Source organism: Hylobates moloch, unplaced genomic scaffold (genome assembly GCF_009828535.3).
Source record: "Hylobates moloch isolate HMO894 unplaced genomic scaffold, HMol_V3 SCAFFOLD_9, whole genome shotgun sequence".
Classification (NCBI taxonomy): Eukaryota; Metazoa; Chordata; class Mammalia; order Primates; family Hylobatidae; genus Hylobates; species Hylobates moloch.
The window spans coordinates 65,126,747-65,152,664 of NW_026652284.1; the positions used below are offsets into that span (position 1 = coordinate 65,126,747).

Genomic DNA, 25,918 nt, shown 5'->3' on the forward strand with positions numbered 1-25,918 from the left:
TCTCTATCGGACATCTGTAAATGAAGAATTTGGGCAACAGAAATTTGCTGCATCTTTTCAGTTTTAATATTTAATTATTCTAGCAATTCTCTGAAATGGAAGCATCATAAAATTCAAGTTAATGATTTCTATACACTCTATATACAGTGTCTTGACAAAATTCTTAGAAAGTTTATGAAATTCAACACATGTTTTAACTTGAAAACCAGATAAAGAGGTCAATACTCTGGGTGAGCTAATAATTCGATGCATTTGATATTCTGGAAATATCCAGTTAGGGTTTTATTTGGAGGAAAGGATGAGGGCTGGAGGATCAGGAAGAGAGGGGGTGAGGTGACTCCAGTAAGACAGGGTACTCATCCCTGCTGCAGAGCTGAGAAGGCCTATTCTGTTATCCCAAGTCAGCTCTGGCTCCAAACTTGAATGTCCCTGCCAGGAAGCCAGAAGCCCTGCAGTCAGCTGGATTCACCCCTCCTAGAAGGTAGTTTAGCACAACTAGTTGTTGTAGAAACATGTCCCTTGTGGGGTCTCATCTCCTGTTTCCTGCACAACTACTCAAAGTATCCCTTCACCTCACATGGCATGTTATGCTGAACTGTCTCTGGAGAAATATTAGCCAGATTTTAATCAGGACACTATGTCTTGCCCTCTGTGACACTTTATTCAGACATAACCTCTTAGCTTCACTTTACTGAAGCATCAAATAAGAATGATGATAATAAAAATGAAACCAATAATAACAATACATACATCATAGGACTGTTTTCAGTGTTCAGTGAAATAATGCATATAACACTTAGAAAAGACCTCAGCACCTAATGAACATTCCCTAAATTTTAGCTCTTTTTAAATCACACAGCATTCACTCCCTGTGTCGAGTTCTGGGAAACATGATTTCCTTGGTTTCAGTATATTACTAGTGACACCATAGAGCCCTTTTAGGTAAGTTTCCCCTAGAAGGTACCCAGTGCATTGCCACTTAATTCAGCCCTAAATCATATTGGCCTATTTCCTGGTAAAATGCTCTCAACACAACTATGTAAGTTATGCTGTGTCCCTGACCATTACCTCTACGTGTCCTCATTTGGCTAAGGTTTCCCCATTTTCAAAATTGGGATAGAGATATTCAAGTAACAAAAGATTATGTGACATGATGTATATTTAGCACAGGGCTAGATGCATAGTCTCTCTCTCTCTCTCTCTCTCTCACACACACACACACACACACACACCCACACACCCACACACTCATTCTTTCCCTTTCTCTCTTCCTCTTTCCCTCTCCCTCCTATCTCACTCTCCCCTCTTTCTTTCTTCCTTTTCTTCCTCTCCCTCCTTCCTTTCTTCTATTTGTTATTCTATTACAGTTAAAAGGACAGTTTATATTATACATTTATATTAAAAGTATATATGTTATAGACTTTTATTTCTACTGATTCCTTCCATCAAGAAATGAAAGGTATAGATACAATTATTTGATTTTTAATGAGAATTCATTTATCCCAATGTATCAACACTCACTAGATTTGCATTTTAAGTGTGGAGTATAAAGATCAATTTAAGTAAAAGAAAAACAGATTGTAGGGAGTAGATGAGGAGAAAGTTTGTTAATTAAGGCATCTTTTGGCCTCTGTTGTTATAGGCATAAAACTGATTTTGCAAACAAAACAACTCTAGCCCATTTGGGATTCTTGAAGAGGGCAGGAAGAAGAGTGGGGTGTCTGGATGTGCTCCTCTCTTCAACTTCTCTCTCTGTCCCTTATGTCTATATTTTTTCTTCCTACTTTTCAGAATGAAGGTTCCCCAGGTTCCACTTTCACTAAGGACTCTGCTCCCCCTAAGCCACTGCCCCTGCCTTTCTCTCACCTGCCTACCCTACTGCGGCATGGTGCTCATGAAGTTGGTTTGTATTCACCGGGTATATGTGAGGTCTCCAATTTTGCTGGCCTCAAGCCTTCCAGGATTCAAGCCACTAGACCCAGATGTGAGGTTCAGGAGTAGATGCTCTAAATTCACTGAGGTGAGAAAAGTAACATAAGAAAGGATTGAGGAGATGGAAATCCCCTATATGGAGCCTAAGAAAGTCAGCCCTAATATAAGGTCTGGAGGAGAAAAGTGGGCCAAACATTGACGAGTACAAGTCAGGCTGTTTGTTTTAGTGTGTATCTGTTTATATATACGTGTGGATTTTAATGTGTATAGGTGTGATGATCGATGAGGCTGCAGGGTGGAGGCTTCTTGTACATATGAATGAAGTTAATCAAATTGTCACATGGTCTTTCCAAAAACTGTTTGGATTGATATTAATTATAGATAATGGAGAATTAAAAATGTGAAAAGTGAAAAACTACAAATTTGACTGTATATAATCAAATAATAATGCTAATATCAATGACATTTGAGTCATTAGTCCATCACTGCCTAATCATCACCACGTTTATTCATATCATAAATATATGCCACCTATATACCACCTAAAACAGAAAAACTGTTTTAATTTCATTGAATTGCCACAGTTTTCATGCCTTGTTGGTCTTATGGCATTGGTGTCTAAGAAATCAGCAAATAGCTTTTATAAAGGAGACATTGCTTATTAAATATGGCTTTGTTCCTGTGAATTTAAAATACATCACTAGATCTTCATATCTGTGAATATATACAATTTCATCAAAATCTCTATATTGAGAACTCATATAATGAGAGAATGCATTCAAATTAACACTGAGACTAAAAGATGTGAAATGACAAGTATTTTAATTATATAAAAAAGTTACTGTAGTCAATAAACATGAAATGGCTCTTGTCTAAATTTATTGAGAAAGCATTTGTGATTGTATGGACTTTATCACTGAAACTTGTTTATTAAAATTTATTCGGGCCGGGCGCGGTGGCTCACGCTTGTAATCCCAGCACTTTGGGAGGCCGAGGCGGGCGAATCACGAGGTCAGGAGATCGAGACCACGGTGAAACCCCGTCTCTACTAAAAATACAAAAAATTAGCCGGGCGTGGTGGCGGGCACCTGTAGTCCCAGCTACTCGGAGAGGCTGAGGCAGGAGAATGGTGTGAACCCAGGAGGCGGAGCTTGCAGTGAGCCGAGATCGCGCCACTGCACTCCAGCCTGGGCGACAGAGCGAGACTCCGTCTCAAAAAAAAAAAAAAAAAAAAAAATTTATTCATGGCCGGGCATGGTGGCTCACACCTGTAATCCCAGCGCTTTGGGAGGCCGAGGTGGGCGGATCACCAGAGGTCAGGAGTTCGAGACCAGCCTGGCCAACATGGCGAAACCCTGTCTCTACCAAAAATACAAAAATTAGCTGGGCGTGGTGGCAGGCACCTGTAATCCCAACTACTCAGGAGGCTGAGGCAGGAGAATCACTTGAACCTGGGAGGCGGAGTTTTCAGTGAGCCTAGATCTCACAACTGTACTCCAGCCTAGGTAACAGAGCGAGACTCCATACCACCAGCCCCCCAACACACACACACACACACACACACACACACACGCACACACACACAACAACTCATTTATTCCACAAACGTTTATTAAGAGCCTACTTTGTGCCAGGCATTGATCTAAACTCTGGACATACATCTCTGAAAAAAAATGAAGTTTTATCCTCAGAAATGTATGTTCTAATAGGAAGAGAAAGACAGCAGTGGAATGTATAGTAATACAGACACTGACTATGCCCTAAAGCAAGATATAACCATAGGGATCTTTGACAAACAAACAGTCTTACCCAAGAGTTTAGTTAGTCAAAAGTCAAGGACGCTGAACAGAATATTGCTGAAAACTTATAGAATATTATTCTTGGTATCTGTAGTTATGAAATGTAATTATTTAAGTAAAAAAATCATTTACACTGAAACAATGCTTCTGTGAAGAGTTATGGGGATGATATTTCCCGCTACTAGTAGGTAGCCTGGATTTGTTCACACTTAAAAAAGAATAACTTTGAACAGCTGACTATCTCCACTTCTGCTTCTTGGCAAGAAGGTGATACTTAATACATAACAAGGAAGTCATATGACATAGAAATTCTTCACTAGCATGTGGGTCCTTCTGTATTTTAAATAACAACTAATTTCAGACACCCTAGTCAGCACCCAAAGGTGTTTTTGAAACCACGTTCTCATTTGGAGTGTTTGGGAGAGGCAGTGTTCCTGGGCTTCTGCTGAATGCCAGGCATTACTCTCAGAAAAGGACAGTACAAGCCATAATGAAGGCAGAGCTTCCACCTTGTGCACTTGAGTGACAGTGTGAAACATACTCAGATAAGGATATGCTCCAACTATTGTCAAAGTAGAGAACTGAGGACTAAACTGAGGCCCCAGGGGTTGGGGGTGGGGGAAGCTTCTGGAGAGGCTTCTTGCAAGAAGGAGCAGAGTGCCTGCAACATAGTAGGCACTCACTGAGCCTGAGAACCTATTATGTGCACCTTCTATGTAAAGTTCTGGGGATATAAATGTGAAAATGTGCAATTTCTGTTTTGCCTGAGAAGTAAGACTGGGGAAATAGACAAAACTAAAATTGATAATTGCTTTAATAATTGAACATACAAAGTGTATCAGAGATTCTCAGAAGAAAAGAATTTAGCAGAGTTTCAGAATAATATACAAATTTCAGTATTGTATAGTCGTTAAAAGATATATGAAACCAATTTTTAATTTATATAAATACTAAACAAGATTTCTATATTTACATTTTCAGTTTTGCGATTCTTGCTAAATATATGAATCTATTCTTAATCCAACATTACTTCACGGACAGCAGTTTAGTAGTACACATTTCATTAGAGAACTTCACTGCTATAGGTTGGGGGGAGGTGAAGGAAATACAATTTTCCCTAGAAGATTTACATTAGATAGAGTAGTTACAGGCTGTAGCATCTCCCCTGTAATTTTATGAGAATGGTATTACCCTGGCTTTCACTGTGTGATTGCTGGTTACCTTCTGTCAGTGAGCAACAGTCTTACTGCAAAGCAGGAGCACAACCCGTCTCTTTGTCTCCGTGGTCAAATCAATTACTTCTTAGAAAGTCGAATTTTTTTCAAAATGACCATGTACAGGAGCAAACGCAGACATCAGAGATGTAAGTAAAATCTGACCCAACTTTTTCATATCACTGGGGTAGGGAAAACATACTTGATTTCTTAAAAGACTAATCATGACTTCTTCAGATACATCCTGGTAGTAGAAAAGATACTGTAGCTTTTCTCACCCTAACCTTTATCTTTATTCCTGTAACATGCATGAAAGATGTTGAGGGCAGAGGGGATAATTCGCTTGTTACTATGGAAACCCTTGGAAAGGTTTACAAAATCAACAGAGAAACAGATCAAATGCATTTTCAGTCTAGCTCAGCATCCTTCATACAGGCATGATCACTGGACAGTTCTCTTTTTTGCTTTTCTAGGAGTGATAGATTTTCTTTCCTGGAAGTCTGTTGAAAGGTTTGGGAAGCTAGCCTAAAACTTCTCTTTATTCATCCAATTTCAATTACAACTCTTAGGGGGTAGAAAGCAGTTCATAATGGAGGGAAGAGAGTTAATTGTGAATGACAAGCTGAATATTTAACAGGATATTCATTGCCAAACTTCTTGGTCCAGAGCATGCTAGTGACATAATTCACTACAGGCACCATTTCAAAGGGTTAAAAGGAGTCATCTGCAGTCTCCCCTAAAGGAACTGATTCTGGCTGAAAAGGAGCAGCACAATTACCCAGGTGTAAAGTCCAGAACAAAGATTATTATGGGACTGAAAGCTATCAGGATCTCGCTAAAAATCAAGATTGTTATAATAACACTATTTTACGGTAAAGCAATATGCCTCTCAAGAAAAGCTTTGCAATCACCTCTCTCTAGTAAGTTTAACTCTTTATCACTTTATCTTTTCTATTGTCTAAAGTAAATAATACCATATTTAGCCCAAAATGGTCTGTCACTGTCTCTATTTATTGTCATAGACAGGTAACAGCAACTTACTCTGTACTGAAAGTCTGTACTTTTTCATTATTTCTTTCGATGTCTTTAAATGTTATCAAATATTTTGAAAATCAAAGTCTATCAGTCACAATTATTCTATCAAGAAGCCAATAAATCATAGAAAGATAATTTTTAGTGTGATAATTTGTTCATTGGTCTGCTTTCACCTAAGATCTGAAAACTAACATTTCTCCTGTTCAAAGAAGTTTCATGCACCACAGAAAGCTCTGAGGGCTAGGCTGCCAGTTTGATTCTGCAAGCTTGATTGCCTCTTAATGCCAGTTCTTTCTTGTGATAAAGAAACAATATATGATAACTGCTACTTTTTTCATATAAAAACGATTGGTGTGAAGTCTACACATATATTGCTGATTAATTTTCTTGTGATTTCCTCTTACAAGAATGAATCTAAATTATGCATAGATTTGAAAACCATCTTGTGCCTTTACTCCTGTATCTTTTATATATCCCTCATTTTTTTCCTTGTGGACTATCAATGCCTTAATGCACATGGAAAATAAGAGATTCACAGAAAAATTATACTGAATGTTTCCCCTTAAAATGTGCTCGCTGAAGTCTGCGATTAAGCAGCAGGAAGAAATTGTGAATTACATGAGACAAGTCAGAAGATGTATAATTATACAGGCATAAACACAGTAGGGTGTACTGGAATGGTTCAGTTAAAAAAAAATCTAATGTGTTACTTAAGTTTAATTGTATCAACTATTTTATGTTGCATTAAGTGTTTCTATATTCTAATAATATAAAATATTAGAGAGCAGGAACATAATAAAATTAAAGTATATAGAAAGCTTAGCAATAAAAGCAAATAGAATCCTTAAATGAATTTCTTTAACAGTATTTGCAAAAGTAGAATGTAATACAATGGTTTGCCATCCAGTGGGTAAACAGAAAAACTGGAATTTTCCCATCACCAAAATCCAGGGCATTTCCATTTTCAATCATATCTTTTATGCATGTGTTTTTGATCATATAAAAGGCATGAACTCACCTAGAGGCAATTGTAATCCAATTAAGGCAATAATTGCACATTCAACAAAACCTCACTATAGGAAGGAAGGAAAGTATTCTTACGATTTTCTTTAAAAATGAGATAGTACATAAATCAACTTTCTAATTATTCTCATTATCCAAAGATTTAATGTGGTATCTTTTAGTAAAAATAAGTGTTTCCTTTCAGAGGATCTGACAAAAGGAATAGTAAAGGTGCATGTGGCTATGTCAGGAGTTTGAGGAAAAAGGGGAGAAAAATACTTATGAGAGAGATTTTAAAGTATAAATTGTACTAAACCTTTGAAGATTCATGTGGGGCTTTGAAATTCATTCTCCACTCATATTGAGATTAGTTATTTATAATTCACTATACAAGAGGAGGAGAGGGAGGGAAGAGTGCCCGTTGCCTTGCTTCTGATAGAGCAATTGCTAGGTAAAAGGAACAGCTTAGTGTTCACTCAGATAGCAGATCTTACTTGTGCAAAACTGCATTAAAGACTTTCAATTGGATACAGAATATTTTGAGTGGTATTAAAAAATGTTTGCATATATCAGATGCTGATATTGCCAGAGCCAAACAGGTGCAGACCAGTTTAAGGAATTCCAATACATGTAAACCTGTTTTTTTACAAATCAGATTGATTTGGGAATTAATGTTCAACTTTTGAGTCCATTTAAATACTAAGTTTTTATACATATATAATAACAATATTTAACTGTGAAGTTTATGTTTAAATTTTCAAAAATTTCTGTATAAAACAAGGAAAACCTGTAACCTCCCTTGCTGAAACTCCACATGACCTTGAGAAAACATTTTTGGACTTTTATAAAAGACACATGAAGTTACATTTTTAAAAAATGAATATGTTTTTAAAACACTGACGTAGAGGAAAAAGTAGAATAGAAGCCATAAGATTTTGAAAATAGCACAATACCTGTGCCATAGCAAAGAAAACAGTGTGAATCGAGTTTCAGATGTGTAACATTTCATCTTATTTTGATGAATTGGAACAGATCATGTATTTTTTATTGCTAATAATATCTTTGGGTGAGCTTATCGACCTTATCCATATTATCATGGAAATACTTGATGAGATCACTTCAGAAATCTAAATACTAGTCATCATAGCCATCTGCTTATAGTCTTGGCCAATTATCTATTATTTCTGTGGATTGCAACCTCTTCTGTAAGTTTAGTAGATTGCACTGAGAAAGTGTTCTGTAGGGTACCTTCCATCTCTAACCCTCAGTGCCTCCATAACACAGCCCTCCTCAGGTCATTCTCCTACTCAGAGACATTAATGGTTTCTCATTGACTAGATATTGGTGGCTCTGGGCTTGTGTGCTTCAGATCCGTGGGTCCCCGTGGAGTTACTACAAGGTTACTACATATTAACATTTACATAAATATGAATCATTGTATAATGAAGAAAAATATGTGACTATGGACATACACGTGTATTTATACATAAACATATGCACACATATATGCTTTTAAAGTTCTAAAATACGTTTAATAAAAACAAATGTATTTAAAAGGTGGTGTACTGCATTTGTAACAGCTTTTTATGCCATATATTTTATTTAAAAAAAAACCGTAGTACATGCAGCCCTCATTATGTTTCAATATTCTTTTTTTTAAAAAAAAAAACTTCATACTCCCGAAGGTTGAGAATCACTGAACTAGAAAGTGAGTACAAGCAAGACCTTATAATACAGAAATTTACATTATTGTCATCTGCCCACTACTCTCTTCTCTTCCTGGTACCACCTATATTCTAGCCTTTATCAAGCTACCAATCATCAGCCAGGCGCAGTGTCTCATGCCTGTAATCCCAGCACTTTGGGAGGCCAAGGCGGGAGGATTACTAGAGTTCAGGAGTTCAAGACCAGCCTGGGCATCATGGTGAAACCCCATCTCTACTAAAAATATCAAAATTAGCTGGGTGTGGTGGCAGACACCTGTAATCCCAGCTACATGGGAGGCTGAGGCACAATAATCGCTTGAACCCAAGAGGTAGAGGTTGCAGTGAGCCAAGATTGCACCACAGCACTCCAGCATGAGTGACAGAGCAAGACTCCATCTCAAAAAAACAAACAAATAAACAAAAAAGCTACCAATTGTCCCTGAAATTCAGTATATTCTCTTATCTCTATGCCTTTGCCCATTTGTCTTCCTATTGATAGATGGCCTTCACCTGCACCTTCACACCTCTCTGTTGAAGGTTTCACTCGCATGCCACATCCTTCCTAAATGCCTCCCCAGTTTCTAAGTCAAATTGCTCTTTCCCTTCTCTCTTTTCAGTTCATATATGGTTTATTGTTTGTTTGTTTTTTGGTTTTGGTTTTTGTTTTTTTTTTTTTTTTTTTGAGACAGAGCCTCATTCTGTCACCAAGCTGGAGAGCAGCAGTATAATCTCAGCTCACTGCACTGCAAACTTTGCCTCCAGATTCAAGCGATTCTCCTTCCTCAGCCTCCTGAGTAGCTGGGATTACAGGTGCCCACCACCATGCCTGGCTCATTTTTGCATTTTTAGTAGAGATGGGGTTTCGCCATGTTACCCAGGCTGGTCTTGAACTCCTGACCTCAGGTGATCTGCCTGCCTTGGCCTCCCAAAGTGCTGGGATTACAGTTGCGAGCCACCGCACTTGGCCTCAGTTCATATATTGTAATTTTTCTTAAAATTTCTATATTCTGTCTTATATATAGAAAATTATCTATTTACACCACTAATCTCTAAGTTCCTTTCATATAAGGTGTTCTTTATTCTTGTTTGATACATTCTCAGTGCATAATATGATGCTTTGCCCATCAAAATGCATGGCTGTCTAATAAAGTTTATCGACTTAAATATATATTTTTGACCACCTACTACTTTCCAGAGACTGCTGTAATGGTAGGGCTATAGCAATGAACAAAACAACGTTTTATTGAAGATAAGATGACACACAAATAAATATGTAATATGCTATGTAATGGTAAGTGCTATGGAGAAAAATAAAGCAAGTAAGGGAGAAATGGAGTTTTGGAATGTGGAGTGAGGAATTTCTATTTTCTTTTTTTTTTTTTTTTTTCTTTTTTTTTTTCTTTTTTATTTTATTTTATTTTTTTTATTATACTTTAGGTTTTAGGGTACATGTGCACAATGTGCAGGTTTGTTACATATGTATCCATGTGCCATGTTGATTTCCTGCACCCATTAGCTCGTCATTTAGCATTAGGTATATCTCCTAATGCTGTCCCCGCGCCCCCCACCCCACAACAGTACCCGGAATGTGATGTTCCCCTTCCTGTGTCCATGAGTTCTCATTGTTCAATTCCCACCTATGAGTGAGAACATGCGGTGTTTGGTTTGAAACTGGAAAACATCATTCTCAGTAAACTATCGCAAGGAATTTCTATTTTCTATGGGGAAGTCAGGAAAAGCCACTTACTAAGGGGACATTTGATCAGACACCCTAAAGAAGTGAGGAAATTGGTTCAGTTTCTCACTGGATAGTTACAAGTAGAAATAGCATATGCAAAGTCCCTGAGGAACATTGGGATAATTGAAGGACCAAGAAGGAGTCCAATAACTAGAGTGATTAAAGATGAAGTCAAAAAAGCATGAGGAACATTGGATAGATAGAGTAGGACAGACAACAGATTTTAACTGAAAAGTACATTTCATTTGTAACTGAATTAAGGCATAGTATGTATAAACTAACTTTTAGGAATCACTATCCATATTTCTAAGTGACTTGTGCAATAATTTTTAAATGACAATTTTTAAAAGTATTTTTAAAATAATTACTCTCCATACATGGCAAGGCATGCAGTCATTGACTGGAAGACAATCAAATTTTGGTCATCCAGAGGTCCAAAAGATATTGTTTGACCAGGAATATTTCCTGATTTATCTTCTTATAAATATCCTTGTATTCTTTATTACAAGAATTAAAATTAAGTCTACCTCTCTTTAAAAATCTTCCTATGAGAAAAAGTAAACTTACATTTTGATAGAATTGTTCTAAGGCTTTTTAAGGCATTGACAGGGAAAAACAAGGCTGTTGCCAGTCTCAATTGATGTGTAAAATTGGTCTCTCAGTGATCAACTGTGATAATAGGTTTGATATTTTGTAATTTTTAGAATATGACTTGTCTTAGGGGTCACATATTTATTAATGTGTCGTGTTTTATAGAAGTCATGTTTAAAGGTACTTATGAAATTGATTACAAATTAAATAGCAATACAAAAATAGGTTATTTAAAAGAAATACTTATATTGATACCATGATTTCTTTGTAACTGTGAAGACAAAAAAAATAATTTGTTATTAATTCCCAAATTTTCATATCTTAAGTGTTGATCTTTTTTGTTACCTAACCAGTTGAAAATGTGATCTAGGTTTTAAAACATTTTTTTAAGTTTATACCAGAAAAAAACAAACTATTTTTAGGTTTGATTGGTAAAGGCTCTCTAGAGGACACTATTAAATTCAATCTTTGATTTCTCTATTATTGATGCTTGTAGGGAATTCTGGTATGATATCTGCAATGTCTTCAGCCCTTTTAATTCTCAAGTTCTAATATGAATTCTATAACTGGTAGAAATTGAGAAATTGTAATTTTATAGATTCCTCCATGGAATCACATGTGCATGGATAGAATCAGTGCAGTCTGATTGAGCGTGCACAATGGGACTATAAATGCCAGTTTGGGAGCAGAGACGTACAAAGGCTGACTGATAACGCCCTGATACAGATTGACCTTAAATGAAAATACATATTGGTCTGCCTCATATCCTTAATCACAGGCTTTTACAGGCTCCAGCCTGTGACTGGTTCTGCCTGCAGAAATATATTCTCTCTCTCTCTCTTTCTCTCTGTCTCTCTCAAAAAAAATCTGATAACATTCATGTATTTTTCTGTTTAACAATGCCCCACACACTCAAAGGTCACTTTTGTACCGGGTGAGCATTTGTCCATTTCTCTTCCGTGCTTTCAGAAAACAACTTGACTATCATACGTCACCTGCTCTTTTAATTTCTCTTCTAAGAATCTGTGCTGCATTTATATCTACACTTGCATGAAAATCGTAGCATTGACTCTGTCCCCAGGTGTTCAGGTAATTGTTCTCTGCAGAGTATACTTTATCACTTCAAAAAATGTTACACTTAAAAAATAATGTTAATTTGTATTTGTTGATAAAAGAATTATACATGTGAAACAACAAGACACTTAGGAAAATAAGATTGGTGTGAAACGAAGATATTAGTCTATCATTTTAACATACTGTCATGTGGTTTGCAAACATTTTCTTCCATTCCATGGTTGTCTCTTCACTCTGTTGATTATTTTTCTTTGCTGTGCAAAAGCTTTTTAGTTTGATGCAATTCTGTCTGTTTTTGCTTGTATTACCTGTGCTTTTGGGGACATATCCAAAAAGTGTTGGCTCAAACTAATGTCAAGAAGCTTTTCTTCTGTTTTCTTCTAGTAGTTTCATAGTTGTAGGTCATATTTAATTCTTTAATTCATTTTATTTTTGTATATGGGGTGAAATAGGGGTCAAATTTCTTTCTTGTTTATATGGATATCCAGTTTTCCAACACCATTTATTGAAGAGACTATACTGTCCCCATTGTATGTTCTTGGCACTTTGGTAGATCAGTTGACTAAAAATGCTTAGATTTATGGCTGGGCTTTCTATTCTGATTAACATATTTTCAATGTTAAACTTTTCATATATTTTTAATATTAACCATAACTCAAACAGCTCAATAGCAATAAAATTAATAACTTGATTGAAAAATGGACAAAGAATGTGAAAAGTCATATCTCAAAAGAAGACATACAAATGATCAGCATACATATGAAAAAAGTTCAAAATCACTAATCATCAGGGAAATACAAATTAAAAATTAAAACCACAATGATATATCACATCACACCTGTTAGAAGAATTGTTATAAAAGTGACACGATAACAAGTGTCAGTGAGTACATAAAGAAAAGGGAATTATTTTACACTGTTGGTAGGAATGTATATTTGTACAACCATTATGGAAAACAGTGTGAAGTTTCCTCAAAAAATAAAAATAGAACTACCAAATGATCCAGCAGTTTCATTTCTGGGAATATATTCAAAGAAAATAAAATTAGTTATCTCAAAGAGATATCTCTACTTCCATTTTTATAGCAGAATTACTCACAAAAGTCAAGACTGGAATCAACATAAATGTCCATCCACAGATAGGATAAAATATATGATATATATATATATCTCATATAATGTATAAATATCATATCTCAGACATATACATGTTTCATATATCATATATATCATATGTAAATGTCCATCCACAGATGAATGGATTGAAAATATGATTATATGAGATATATATATCTCATATAGTTAGATACACACACACACACACACACACACACACACACACACACCCCAATGGAATGCTATTCGATCTTTAAAAAGAAGGAAATCCTGTCACTTATGGCAACATGGATAAACCTAGAGGACATTATGCTAAATGAATAAGCCAGGTACAGAAAGATAAATACTGTATCATCTCACTAGTATTTGGAATCTAAAATAGTGGAAATCATTAATAGAAGCAGAGAGTAGAATGGGGGTTACCAGAGGTTAGGTGGGCAGGAAGGGCAATGGGAACATGTTTGTCAACAGATACAAAATTTTAGTTATAAAAGCAATAAGTTCAGGAGATCTATTGTGCAACATGGTGACTACAGTCATAATATATCATATGCTTGAACATTGCTAAGGGAGTAGATTTTAAATGTTTTCACAAAAAGACATGTTAATGGATATGTTTAATTCATTAAGTTGACTTACCCACTCCACAAAGCGTACATATATGAAAACATTATATATATATAATTTTTATTAATCAAAAAACTAAAATAAAATAAAATACTACCATGAATGCAAGCAGTTTGACATGACTAAAGAAAAGATAACCATTCATAATGCAGAGTAGGAAGTAGTGTTTTTTATGCTCTGTTATGCTCTAACATATGCCATCTTTGAAACATCAGAAAGCAACTTCCTTAAAAACCATGATCTGGCATAATTATGTGTTTTGGGAAATCTTTTTGGTTGAGCAATATGAAATCACCAGTTTTGTAAGTCAATGGTTAAATCTAATAAATACCAGCTATTGCATAAGTGGGCAAGAAAAGGGGAGAGGTGGATATAATAAGCCATTACGCCAGCACAAGTTGGCATTAAAAGCATAGGGCTGTTACAGGTAACCAAGTGTGATTATGTGATACACTAAAAATATCTAACTACATTAGGGAATATATGCATTGTTGTTCTTTAGGATATGTAAGGTTAAACTTTCTACAAAAAAATTGAAAGTATGTTCAGTGTCATCAACATAGATTAATTAGATGACTTTATTTTTGCAAGTGACATATCAGAGCTTTGAAGATTATCAGAACTTTTCTAGAAAGTATCTACCTTCAACTAAACTTACAATGTTCATTATAAGCATTTGAATTCTAATTTTACATATTTTATCATTAAAACTTTGTTTTCATCCAAATGGAAAATTGGGTAGTTCTAAATGAATTGGGTAATGATAATAAAATTGACAAATATATTGAATGTTTACCATATGTCAGGCACCGTTTTAAGCATTTTGTTATAGAGGACTAATGTAATTTACATAAGAGAGCAATAATCAAACATGTAATAGAATAATGAAGTAATCTGTGATACTTCATTTTTATTATAGTTTCAAAATGTTATTTGTGATTTTATTTCTAATCTCTAGGAAATTGGACACCCAAAATTAAACTAAAATATGAACATTGAGTGGAGTTAAAAAGCAACCTTATATATCTCCTAAGGAATCTAATAACTTTAAAAAGCAAAATATAAGTTTTACCAATATCCCTACCCTTTAAATCATATAGAAACAGAAAAAATATCTTGAGGAAATTTTACATAAATATAGGCAAACAAAATATCTGCAAATGAATGTATTTGCCTCATATGCTATCTTTTCTGCAAAGGAATGAAAGGTTCCCAGAACTTAGAATAAGTGAAGTTCTCTGCAGTGATTTTAGTAATTCATTGTGAGTCACTACACACTTCTTGATCTAGAACAGCTAAGTTGTTTGGCATAACCTTTCGATTCATTTTCCTTTTTCTAATTATTGATTTTCTTAGCACTGTTTACTGAATTGCACTCTTATTCTAACAATGGAATTTCTGACACCTTTAGTTATATAGGAAAACATTATATATGTGTAAATATTGACTCAAAGTATTCATGGTCTCTTATTGACATTATCTCTAGAACTTCATTTGTATTTAAAATAAAAATAAAGTCCACATTTATTTCCTTAGACTCCTTATAGAGTATGTGGCATATATTTTTGTAATGTTCCATGCCTTGAGCTACCTATCATTGGAAAATGTTATATTTCATATTATATGATTCTTTTCACCCCTAGTAAACCTGAAACTGCCTTAGAGGAACAGCTGAATGTATTTCCTTAAATAAACACACATTGTTCTTCAAATTGCTAGTGTTGGTCTTCTTAATAGGCTCCACAGGCAATGGAAATGTTGACTTTGAAGTCACCTCTGCTGGGTTCATGTAGATAAGTCTATTTCATACCTTTTTTCTTCCCACACTTAACAGTGTCTTTCAACTCACATTTGTTTTAAGACACCTATAAGTGCATACATACTACATGGAATATTTAATTTTTATTTAATTTATAGTCTCAATAGTTAGTGAGAGGTTGGCTCACAATTAAATAAAAATAAACTTAGACAAAAATCAGAAAAGGTTTACTTTTAATTGAGGCATGAGGAAAAATTCATTTACTTGGTCACATCCTTGGCTTTCATAAGGTAGCAAAAGAAAAATGGTCACTTGAATTTTATAAGTGGTCATACAATTTTTCTCAGCACTGAACTGTCCTCCAGAGCTATTTATATGAAGCTAGTCATTTTCTAATGATCACTTGTAACATAAATGATACACTCAATTTTGATAAATGGGTCCAAAATCTCCTAAAGAGGCTGTAGCAGTAATACTCCATGAAGCTTTCTAGAATTTGTTTGCTTATTCACTATCCAGACAGAAATATTTTGCATATTTTTCACCATCCCAGTTTTCAAGAACCCAAGCTAGAGTTTGAGAAAATTCTATTTGAATGGATATAACAATTTATTTGATTTTGAAATAAAAGCAAATCATTAAAAATTCTACTTTAAAAATATGCTTTGAAACTTGAGTATCTAGGAAAAAAGTTAATAACCAAGCAAGGAACAAAATACAAGAAATTGTAGCATAAAGATCATAGATATGCTTTGGGAGGCCGAGGCAGGCAGATCATGAGGTCAGAAGTTTGAGACCAGCTTGACCAACATGGTGAAACTCTGTCTCTACTAAAAATACAAAAATTAGCCACGCGTGATGGCACATGCCTGTAATCCCAGCTACTCAGGAGGCTGAGACAGGAGAATTGCTTGAACCCAGGAGGCAGAGGTTGCGGTGAGCCGAGATCATGCCACTGCACTCCAACCTGGGCGACAGAGCGAGACTCTGTCTCAAAAAAAGATCATAGATGTGTTTGTTACTATGATTCTCCTTTTGGTCTCTGAAAATGGGTCCCTGGAAATTAGAACCATATTAAGTTAATCATTTCTTATATATTAGAAACAGTTATCAGGTTAAAGATGCTATATTTTTTGTACTGTATAAACAGCCATCTAACATAGTCATTTGTTTGGGGAAGATACTAGACTTTGATAATACTATTTCTCTTAGATTACTACTGGCAGCAATTAATCAACAGTTGTAGTAATTTACCCTGTACTTCAAGTCAAATTAACAGTCTTGCCTTGCTTATATGAATATTAAAGGATAATGTGGCATTGGGCCTGGAATTCTCAGTAAGTTGCCCACATTGTTAATATTTACCAATATTAACTTAGGAATAGGCTGCAAGGTGTAAGGAATGTCTGTTTTAATATTCATTTTAAAAATACATGTTTTAAATATTGTAATTCAGTGTAATCACATCAGTTATGATAATTTCATTTTGGGTCCAGGATAATTAAATCTGGAATTGCATAAGATGTACTACAGTGATAATATTATTTCATTATTCTTTGTAACTAACATTCCAATCACTGGTATAGATTGACATTTGGAATATGACTGTCATCACACAATTCTTTGCCCTAGGAGACTTCCTAATGGGCACTTTTTATACCTTGCTATAGCCTTTTATGTACTTAATAACAGTACAGTTTCATGTAGCTTCATAACAAATACTTACCATTGCCATATTTATGTGGTATAAAACTAGTTTAAGGTATTTTTATGAAGCTGTTTATGGCTTTTAGTCATTATTGAGTTTTTTATGACTATTATAAAGTGGTATGACTTAAGAAAAATTATAAACTCCCCTATGGGTATTTGTCATGATTGAAAATAATAGAATTCTTTTGGTTGTTATGTCTTGGGAAATTTTATTATCTTCTGTCTAGAAAAGCAAAATACTAGGGATCTTCAATCAGATTATTACCAAATTGTTAAGATTTTGTTCTATGTATTGAATGGAAGCATATATTCCATTACTTGTCCCAATTGGAATAAACATAACCTGCCAGATTTCCTGGAAAACAGTATATCTAGAGGTCGTTTCAGTTGATAAGTATGTGTTATCAACTAAAGGCTTTATTAGTTGCTCCTTGTAGGTATTCTGGGTCAGTTTCATTATTATTTACTGAAAGCCTTAATATTATTTACTCATACAAACTATATTTCTTAGTTGTTATAGTAAACAGATTTTTTAATTATTGCATAAAATTGTACGTTAAGAAACATTGTCTGGCCGAGCGCGGTGGCTCATGCCTGTAATCCCAGCACTTTAGGAGGCCTAGGTGGGCAGATCGCCTGAGGTCAGGAGTCCGAAACCAGACTGGCCAACATGGTGAAACCTCGTCTCTACTAAAAATACAGAAAATTAGCTGGGCGTGGTGGTGCATGCCTGTAATCCCAGCTGTGCAGGAGGCTGAGGCAGGAGAATCGCTTGAACTCAAGAGGTAGAGGTTGCAGTGAGCCGAGATCACACTACTGCACTCTAGCCTGGGTGACAGAGTGAGACTCTATTCAAAAAAAAAAAAAAAAGAAAGAAAAGAAAAGAAACATTGTCTAATTATATGACTTTTAAAAAGCAAGGCATTTCTTGACCTGGTATTGTCTTACTTTGAAGGTTCATTTGTTGACATCTCACCTTGCATATTTCAGATTAGTATATGATACTGAAAATTCTTTCTGTTCTCTGAAGCACTCTTTCCATCATTCATACATTATGTTGTTTCCATTTAGAACATTCTCCTCTCCTCTTTTCTGAGCTAATTCCTACTCATCCTTCAGGTGCCAGCTTAGATAATCACTTCCTTCTGATACATTTCTCTAAGCTGCTGGTGGCTAGTAGAGTTTATCTTTGTTATGGATTCCTCTGTAACCTGTATGTATTCTGTATGTAATTGATAATTTATCTAGCCATTTGGCTATAACCCTCTAATAGAGAGATCAGGTCACTATTTTCATTCTATATCCCCAGCATGGTCTGGCCTAGGAAGCCCTCAATTAATAGACGTTGAAGGATAAACAGAACGGATTGCCTTATTTATGTACCTGTTGTAGCCACTAGAAATTTTAGTCATTTGCCCCAAATATGTTACTATGATATAGGCTGTTGGTGAACTATCTCTTGCCTTTCTATATTCACAGATGTGTATGCATGATATCACCTGCTAAGTCCTTTTTGTTCTCAGGTTTTGGAGTTACTTTTTCTACTGACAACCCTAATTTCCTTATCTGATGAGAAGTATTAAAAGGAATCTAAAAATACTTATATTCTGGGCAATTTAACAATGTTTAAGGCATACTTTGAAAGTGCCATGAAATCCATATTGTAACTTTCTCACAAGCCCTATTGTTGTACTAATTATTAAGCAATGACACTAGTTCCTAGTTAATTCATGGCTTATTTTATTATACTTTTTAAAAATTGATATAAAAATTGTACATATTTATACAGTGAGATGTTTTGATACATATATATTGGATAATTATCACATCAGGGTATTTAGCATTTTCATCATGTCTTTGTGGGGAGAACATTCAAAATTCTCTCTTCCACCTATTTTGAAATATATCATGCAATATTGTTAACTATAATCAACACACCAGAACTTACTCCTTCTGTCTAACTGTGACCATATATACAGTTAATCAATCTCTCATTATACCCCAGCCCCTTTCTGCTCTCCAATCTTTGGTAGCCACAATTCTACTCTCTACTTCAATGAGACCAGCATTTTTAGATTCTTTATATAAATGATATCATATTTGTCTTTCTGTCCTAGCTCACTTCACTTAACATAGTGTCCTCCAGGTTCATCCATGTTGCCACAAATGATAGGATTCCAATCTTTTTTATGGCTAAATAATATTCTAGTGACATATTGTATTGAAATAGAAAAAAATACCCATCTTAAAAAATTTGTATGGAACCCAAATGTCCAACAACAATAGACTGGATTAAGAAAATGTGGCACATATACACCATGGAATACTATGCAGCCATAAAAAATGATGAGTTCGTGTCCTTTGTAGGGACATGGATGAAACTGGAAAACATCATTCTCAGTAAACTATCGCAAGGACAAAAAACCAAACACCGCATGTTCTCACTCATAGGTGGGAATTGAACAATGAGAACTCATGGACACAGGAAGGGGAACATCACATTCCGGGTACTGTTGTGGGGTGGGGGGGCAGGGACAGCATTAGGAGATATACCTAATGCTAAATGACGAGCTAATGGGTGCAGGAAATCAACATGGCACATGGATACATATGTAACAAACCTGCACATTGTGCACATGTACCCTAAAACCTAAAGTATAATTAAAAAAAAAAAAAAAAAAATTTGTATGGAACCACAAAAAACCCAAATAGCCAAAGCAATCTTAGGCAAAAAGAACAAACTAGAGTCATTACACTATCTGACTTCAAAATATACTACAAAACTACAGTAATCCAAACAGCATGGTACTGTCATAAAAATAGACACATAGACAAATAGAACAGAAAAGATAACCCAGAAATAAACCTGTATACTTACAGCCAACTGATTTTTGACAGAAATATCAAGAACGTATAGTGGGGCAAAGACAACGTCTTCAACAAAGGGTGCTGGAAAAGCTGAATGTGTACATGTTAGAAGAATGCAACTAGACTTCTATCCCTCGCTGTATAAAAAACTAACTCAAAATTTATTAAAGACTTATGTACTATAAAAAGACTAGAAGAAAAAATAAGGGAAATGCCTTATGGCATTGGTCTCGGCAAAGATTTTTTGAACAAGAACTCAAAAGCATAGGCATCGAAAGCAAAAGTAGAAAAACAGGATGTCATCAAACCAAGAAGCTTCTGCACAGCAAAGGAAACAATCAACAGAGTGAAGAGAAAATCTACAGAATGATGGAGAATATTTGCAAACTATACATTTAATAAGGGGTTCATATCCAAATTATATGTAGAACCTCAAACAACTCAATAGCAAAAAAACAATGTGATTAATAATGAACAAAAGATCTGAATAGACTTCTCTCAAAAAGGGACATACAAATGGATAACAGATATATGAAAAAATTGTCAGCATCACTTATCAGGGAAATGCAAATGAAAACCACAATGAGATATTATCTCACCCAGTTAAAATGGATATTATTAAAAAGAGAAAAGGTAACAAATGCTGGGGAGTATTTGGAGAAAGGGAAGTGGGAATGCAAACTAGTACAGCCACAATGGAAAACAGTATGAAGATTCCTTTAGAAACTAAAAATAAGGTGGGGCAAGATGGCTCACACCTGTAATCCCAGCATTTCAGGAGGCCGAGGCAGGAGGATAGCTTGAGGCCAGGAGTTCAAGGGAAGCCTGGGCAGCATAGTGAGACCCTATTTCTATTAAAAAAAAATTAAAAAAACAAAATCTAAAAATAAAACTACCATGTGAGCCAGCAGTTTCATTACTGAGCACTGGGTATATACCCAAAAGAAATGAAATCATATGTCCAGAGATATCTGTATTCTTATGTTTACTGCAGCACTGTTCACAATGGCCCAAGATATGGAATCAACTCAGTGTTCATCAACACATGAATAAACAAAATGTGCTGCGTATACACAATGTAATAGTTTCTATTTAAAGCTTCCAGATTATTTTATCATTTTAAAAAATGAAGACTCTGGCCGGGTGCGGTGGCTCACGCTTGTAATCCCAGCACTTTGGGAGGCTGAGGCAGGCGGATCACGAGGTCAGGAGATCGAGACCACGGTAAAACCCCGTCTCTACTAAAAATACAAAAAAAAAATTAGCCGGGTGTGGCAGTGGGTGCCTGTAGTCCCAGCTACTCGGAGAGGCTGAGGCAGGAGAATGGCATGAACCCAGGAGGCAGAGCTTGCAGTGAGCCGAGATCGCGCCACTGCACTCCAGCCTGGGCGACAGAGCCAGACTCCGTCTCAAAAAAAAAAAAAAAAAAAAAAGAAATGAAGACTCATAGCTGATAACACATTCAGAATTAAAACTTGTTTCTATATTCTGTTTTCCCGCCCATCAAGGGTTGTCTCTGCTGCTAAGTGTCATTATTCCTTAAATCAGTTTTGCATTAGTTAGAGGAACAAATTGTTTTTCCACAGATTTGTAGCTATTAATCTCAGCAGGAACTCAGCAAATTATTTTTTTGTTTAACATCAACATCAGAAAGACATGGACAGGAAGGAATAATTTGAACCAAGTCCAGGACATACTGGCTGAATCTATGAAAGTTAAGTCTTCGTGTCATATAATAAATCTTTGTCACTAATTTATGCTACTTTAAAATTTGGGGATATGATTAGAATGGTCATATAACGTAATGCCCACTTTCTTACTCTGTTCTTTCACTGTCTTCTCCATTATTACTGCTACTCGGTAATGGTATCAACTGGAAATTCTTGAATTGTAAGTAAAAGTCACCTCATTTCCAAAGCATTTAAAGTTATTGCAGGTGAAAGCTCTCTCAAGGGCTTTCAGTGTTTCAATACATGGATGTACAATGTCTGTCAATAATGAATGCCACACATTAAATTAACTTGAATAGTTATAGCCCAAACTTTATTCTCAGCTTTGGCAAATTTCTAACATAAAAGCTTAGAATGTAAGAATTGAAAAAAAGCTATTAGAATAATGCAGATACTCTGAAAGGACCTCTAGATAGCTACACATATTTCTTTCTTTTCTGAGTATAATTGAGATTTCCAAAAATTTTTACTGAGTGTTCATTTTACATTCTGGACTTGGTAATTTAAAAAAAAAGATAAAATTGTTAAAAGAGCAGTAAGTAATTTAATAAAGAACTGAAGACAAAATATTGTATGGTTGATAAATTCATATCAACCTTCTTAGGTGAGGTGATTAGAACACCAGGGTAAAGTGGCCAAGGTCATAGGGTTGAGCTTTCTGTGGCCCAGGTAGTTTATCCTCTTTATGGGTCACAGACCATTTTGGGCACTGTGCCCAGACATTCTTTAAAGAAGGACCTAGTCCCAACACAACAGTGGATGAAAGAGGGAAACAGGTCAGGGCCTATACACAGCCATCAGAACTACAATGTCTCAAGGTCAGTATATTCCTAGAGTGATTATATATATATGTATATAGAATATTGTGTATATATATGTATATACAATGTATATTGTATGGTATGTTTTGTGTATGTGTATATATAATATTATATATATATCACTCTAGCAACATACTCACTTTACATATGGATACAGATGATACTAGACATATACATATATATAGTGCAACAATTTTGTATAAAAAAGGGAAAGTAACTGTGTTTGATTAACAATTATTTGTTTTTGTTTTAATTTATAAAGGCAGTAAAAATCAACCAGGTTCACTTCACTTACTTTTTGATCAGGTGTCAAGTTCACACACTTGAAATTTCACAGGACACAAAATATCTACAATTTCAAAAAAAGCTTGCTTCACTGAAGTATATGAAGGTAGTCCCAATATTTCTCATTATATCATTGCATGCATAAGTAAAATTTTAGATAATTTAAAGGACACTGAAATAATTAAGTATGCTGTTGTCTTTTCTCTTGAGGCATCAGAATGGGTGTAACTAAATTTATATAGGAAACTTGATTTTGTTCACCATGAAAGAACCAAAGAATCTGAGATTTGTTTTATTGAGGAAGGCTTAGGCTTGGTTCAGGCCCTGCTGTGAGAAGAAGTAGTAGGAAAAGTTCCAGCATTATCTAGTTAGATTGACGTTGTGTCATGGCATCTTTCTTCATAAGTATAAATCTTACACCTCCACTACCAGTGCAGTACTGACTTACTGTCGATTTGAACCTGAAGTTATCACATGCATCACACTTAATCACAGTGGTTTTCATAGACTTAGATTCAGTTGCACAGAATTCTCTGGATATTTATATTGATTCTATGCTCCAGTTTTTATAAACATAACCCAGCAATGACATGGAATAAAGCAAAAAAACTTCAGTTATCGATGCTAAACTTTTGATTTTATAGAGGAAATAGGTTTGTTCTATTGCCCACCAGAAATTGTGACCAATAAATGTGTCTTTCCATCTTCCTTCTTTGAGTAACTAGGAATTTCTTCAGCATTAGTTACTTCACTTTTTTTAGAAAAGGAATGTTGTCACTGAAAAGTTAAGATTTAATAAAGATTTACATGAGAATATTCTTCTCTTCTGTTTAACATCAATCTTTAAGTAGTTATTTCTATTATTGCAATAGTCTCTCTTCCTAATAAGTCATTTTTTTCTATACTCACCATTCCCCCATCCAACCCTCTAATACTCCCTCATTACCCTTTATTCTATTAAAATGCTTATCATGCTGTAAATTATATTTATTTCTTTGGGTCACTCTTTCCAGTAAACTATAATCATTAAGAGTAGTTCTGTTACCTTTGCATCACCTTATCTGGCTCTGTACCTGGTTCATAGTAGGATCTCAGTGAGTATTTGATGAACAAATAAATGAATGAAGAAATGAATGAATTCAGTAATATTGTTGAGTCTGTTTTTATTACACTTTTAAAACTTCTGCTTATATTCAGTAATGAAACATGGAGAAATTAAATCAGATATTTACCTTTACTAATAAAATTGTACCAGTGGGAGCCATAATATTATTGTCAGTTTCTAAAATGTGCAAGGCTACAAAGGGTGAAACCTCTTTGAATTAATGCCTCTTAATGGTTGGCAATTTAATCAGTAGTCTACATTCACAATTTAAGAACTTTACATTGTCTTTCTTTCAGTAACAGTATAAATGACAACTTTCATATCTGAATCATAAATAATTCATCATCATGTATTCACCCCTTTAGAGTGCTAAGCATACCATAGAGGAATCTTTGTTAAAGATATTTGGCTAGCCATCTACTTAGCTATGTTAGAGGAAAAATATTCAAACCTCTTGACCTAGTATTCCAATTTCTGGCAAACTTTAAAAGTACCGTCTTTGACATTCATTCAGAATTCATCTCCTTGATCACTTTTGGCCCATAGTCACAGGCTTTGATTCAGAACTTCTAAAGCAACTTTGTTTTGACCTCTGCTCTGTTATTTTCCAAGTCATTTTAAAACCAAGACCAGAAAAAATATCCTGCTTCATATTTTATCAAAGTTTTCAATTATCCCATTGGATTTTATTTCATCATCTTCCCCACACTATGTACAGTAAGTTGTTTAAGATTTTGTAGGCGAATTTCTCACTTCCGTAGAATTTGTGCTTAGAAATTCACCAGATAATCGTCAAATCAGTAGTCCTTAATTAAACACTAAGTATATATACTCTTTATTTTTCACAATGCTTAATCTCCCCAAATAGAATACTTCAATACTATGTTCATCATGGAAGTAATAAGCTCTAAGAATATTTTATGTTGCAATCACTTATTAATTATGAAGCATAGCTTCATTTTTTCCTTGATGTGCAATCAACCTGCTATTTATCATAGTCTGAATTTTATGTCAGGTAAGATGGTTATATATATTTCAATTATATATAATTAATGAATATTGTATAATTTTCCTACGGCCTAAGATCTGCCTAAATCAATACTATTTTTTAATTATCTTAGTACCAATGCTATTCAAGTGTTTTATGTCAAAAAATCATTTTCATAGTTTAGGCAGAGTCTTAAGTTTTTTCTTTCTTGATATAATGTGACTGCTAAGGCCATTAAATAATATATGAAAGTACATTGCTATGACAAAATATCAACCAAGAATGGATATAGGCCAAACTTGTTTCTTTTTCCATTACTATAGAAATTTGATTTGTGATAATGGCAGTTAATTATTTTGAACAATGAATCCAATCAGTCTAGTCAGTTTACCAAGGAAAAAGGAATGTATTAAACAGTAACTTTTATTTTTTTTATTTTTTTTCTCTTTTTTTTTTATTATACTTTAGGGTTTTAGGGTACATGTGCACAATGTGCAGGTTTGTTACATATGTATCCATGTGCCATGTTGATTTCCTGCACCCATTAACTCGTCATTTAGCATTAGTTGTATCTCCTAATGCTGTCCCTCCCCACTCCCCCCACCCCACAACAGTCCCCGGAGTGTGATGTTCCCCTTCCTGTGTCCATGAGTTCTCATTGTTCAATTCCCACCTATGAGTGAGAACATGCGGTGTTTGGTTTTTTGTCCTTGCGATAGTTTACTGAGAATGATGTTTTCCAGTTTCATCCATGTCCCTACAAAGGACACGAACTCATCATTTTTTATGGCTGCATAGTATTCCATGGTGTATATGTGC

At 34.9% G+C, this 25,918-nt stretch overlaps 1 protein-coding gene across 23 annotated transcripts in view; it reads left to right on the forward strand.

Annotated features, from left to right (window-relative positions):
- RALYL (RALY RNA binding protein like) overlaps positions 1-25,918 on the forward strand; it is a 751,296-nt gene that overhangs the window by 512,763 nt on the left and 212,615 nt on the right. For 3 of the 23 annotated variants that reach the window (XM_032759957.2, XM_058444503.1, XM_058444502.1), the window contains exon 1: positions 4,961-5,094. The exons of the other annotated variants lie outside the window; for them this stretch is intronic. In XM_032759957.2, the coding sequence (XP_032615848.1) occupies positions 5,058-5,094 (37 nt within the window). In that variant the 5' untranslated portion in view covers positions 4,961-5,057. Of the gene's footprint in view, positions 1-4,960; positions 5,095-25,918 lie in introns of those variants that run through there. 23 annotated transcript variants of the gene reach the window in all.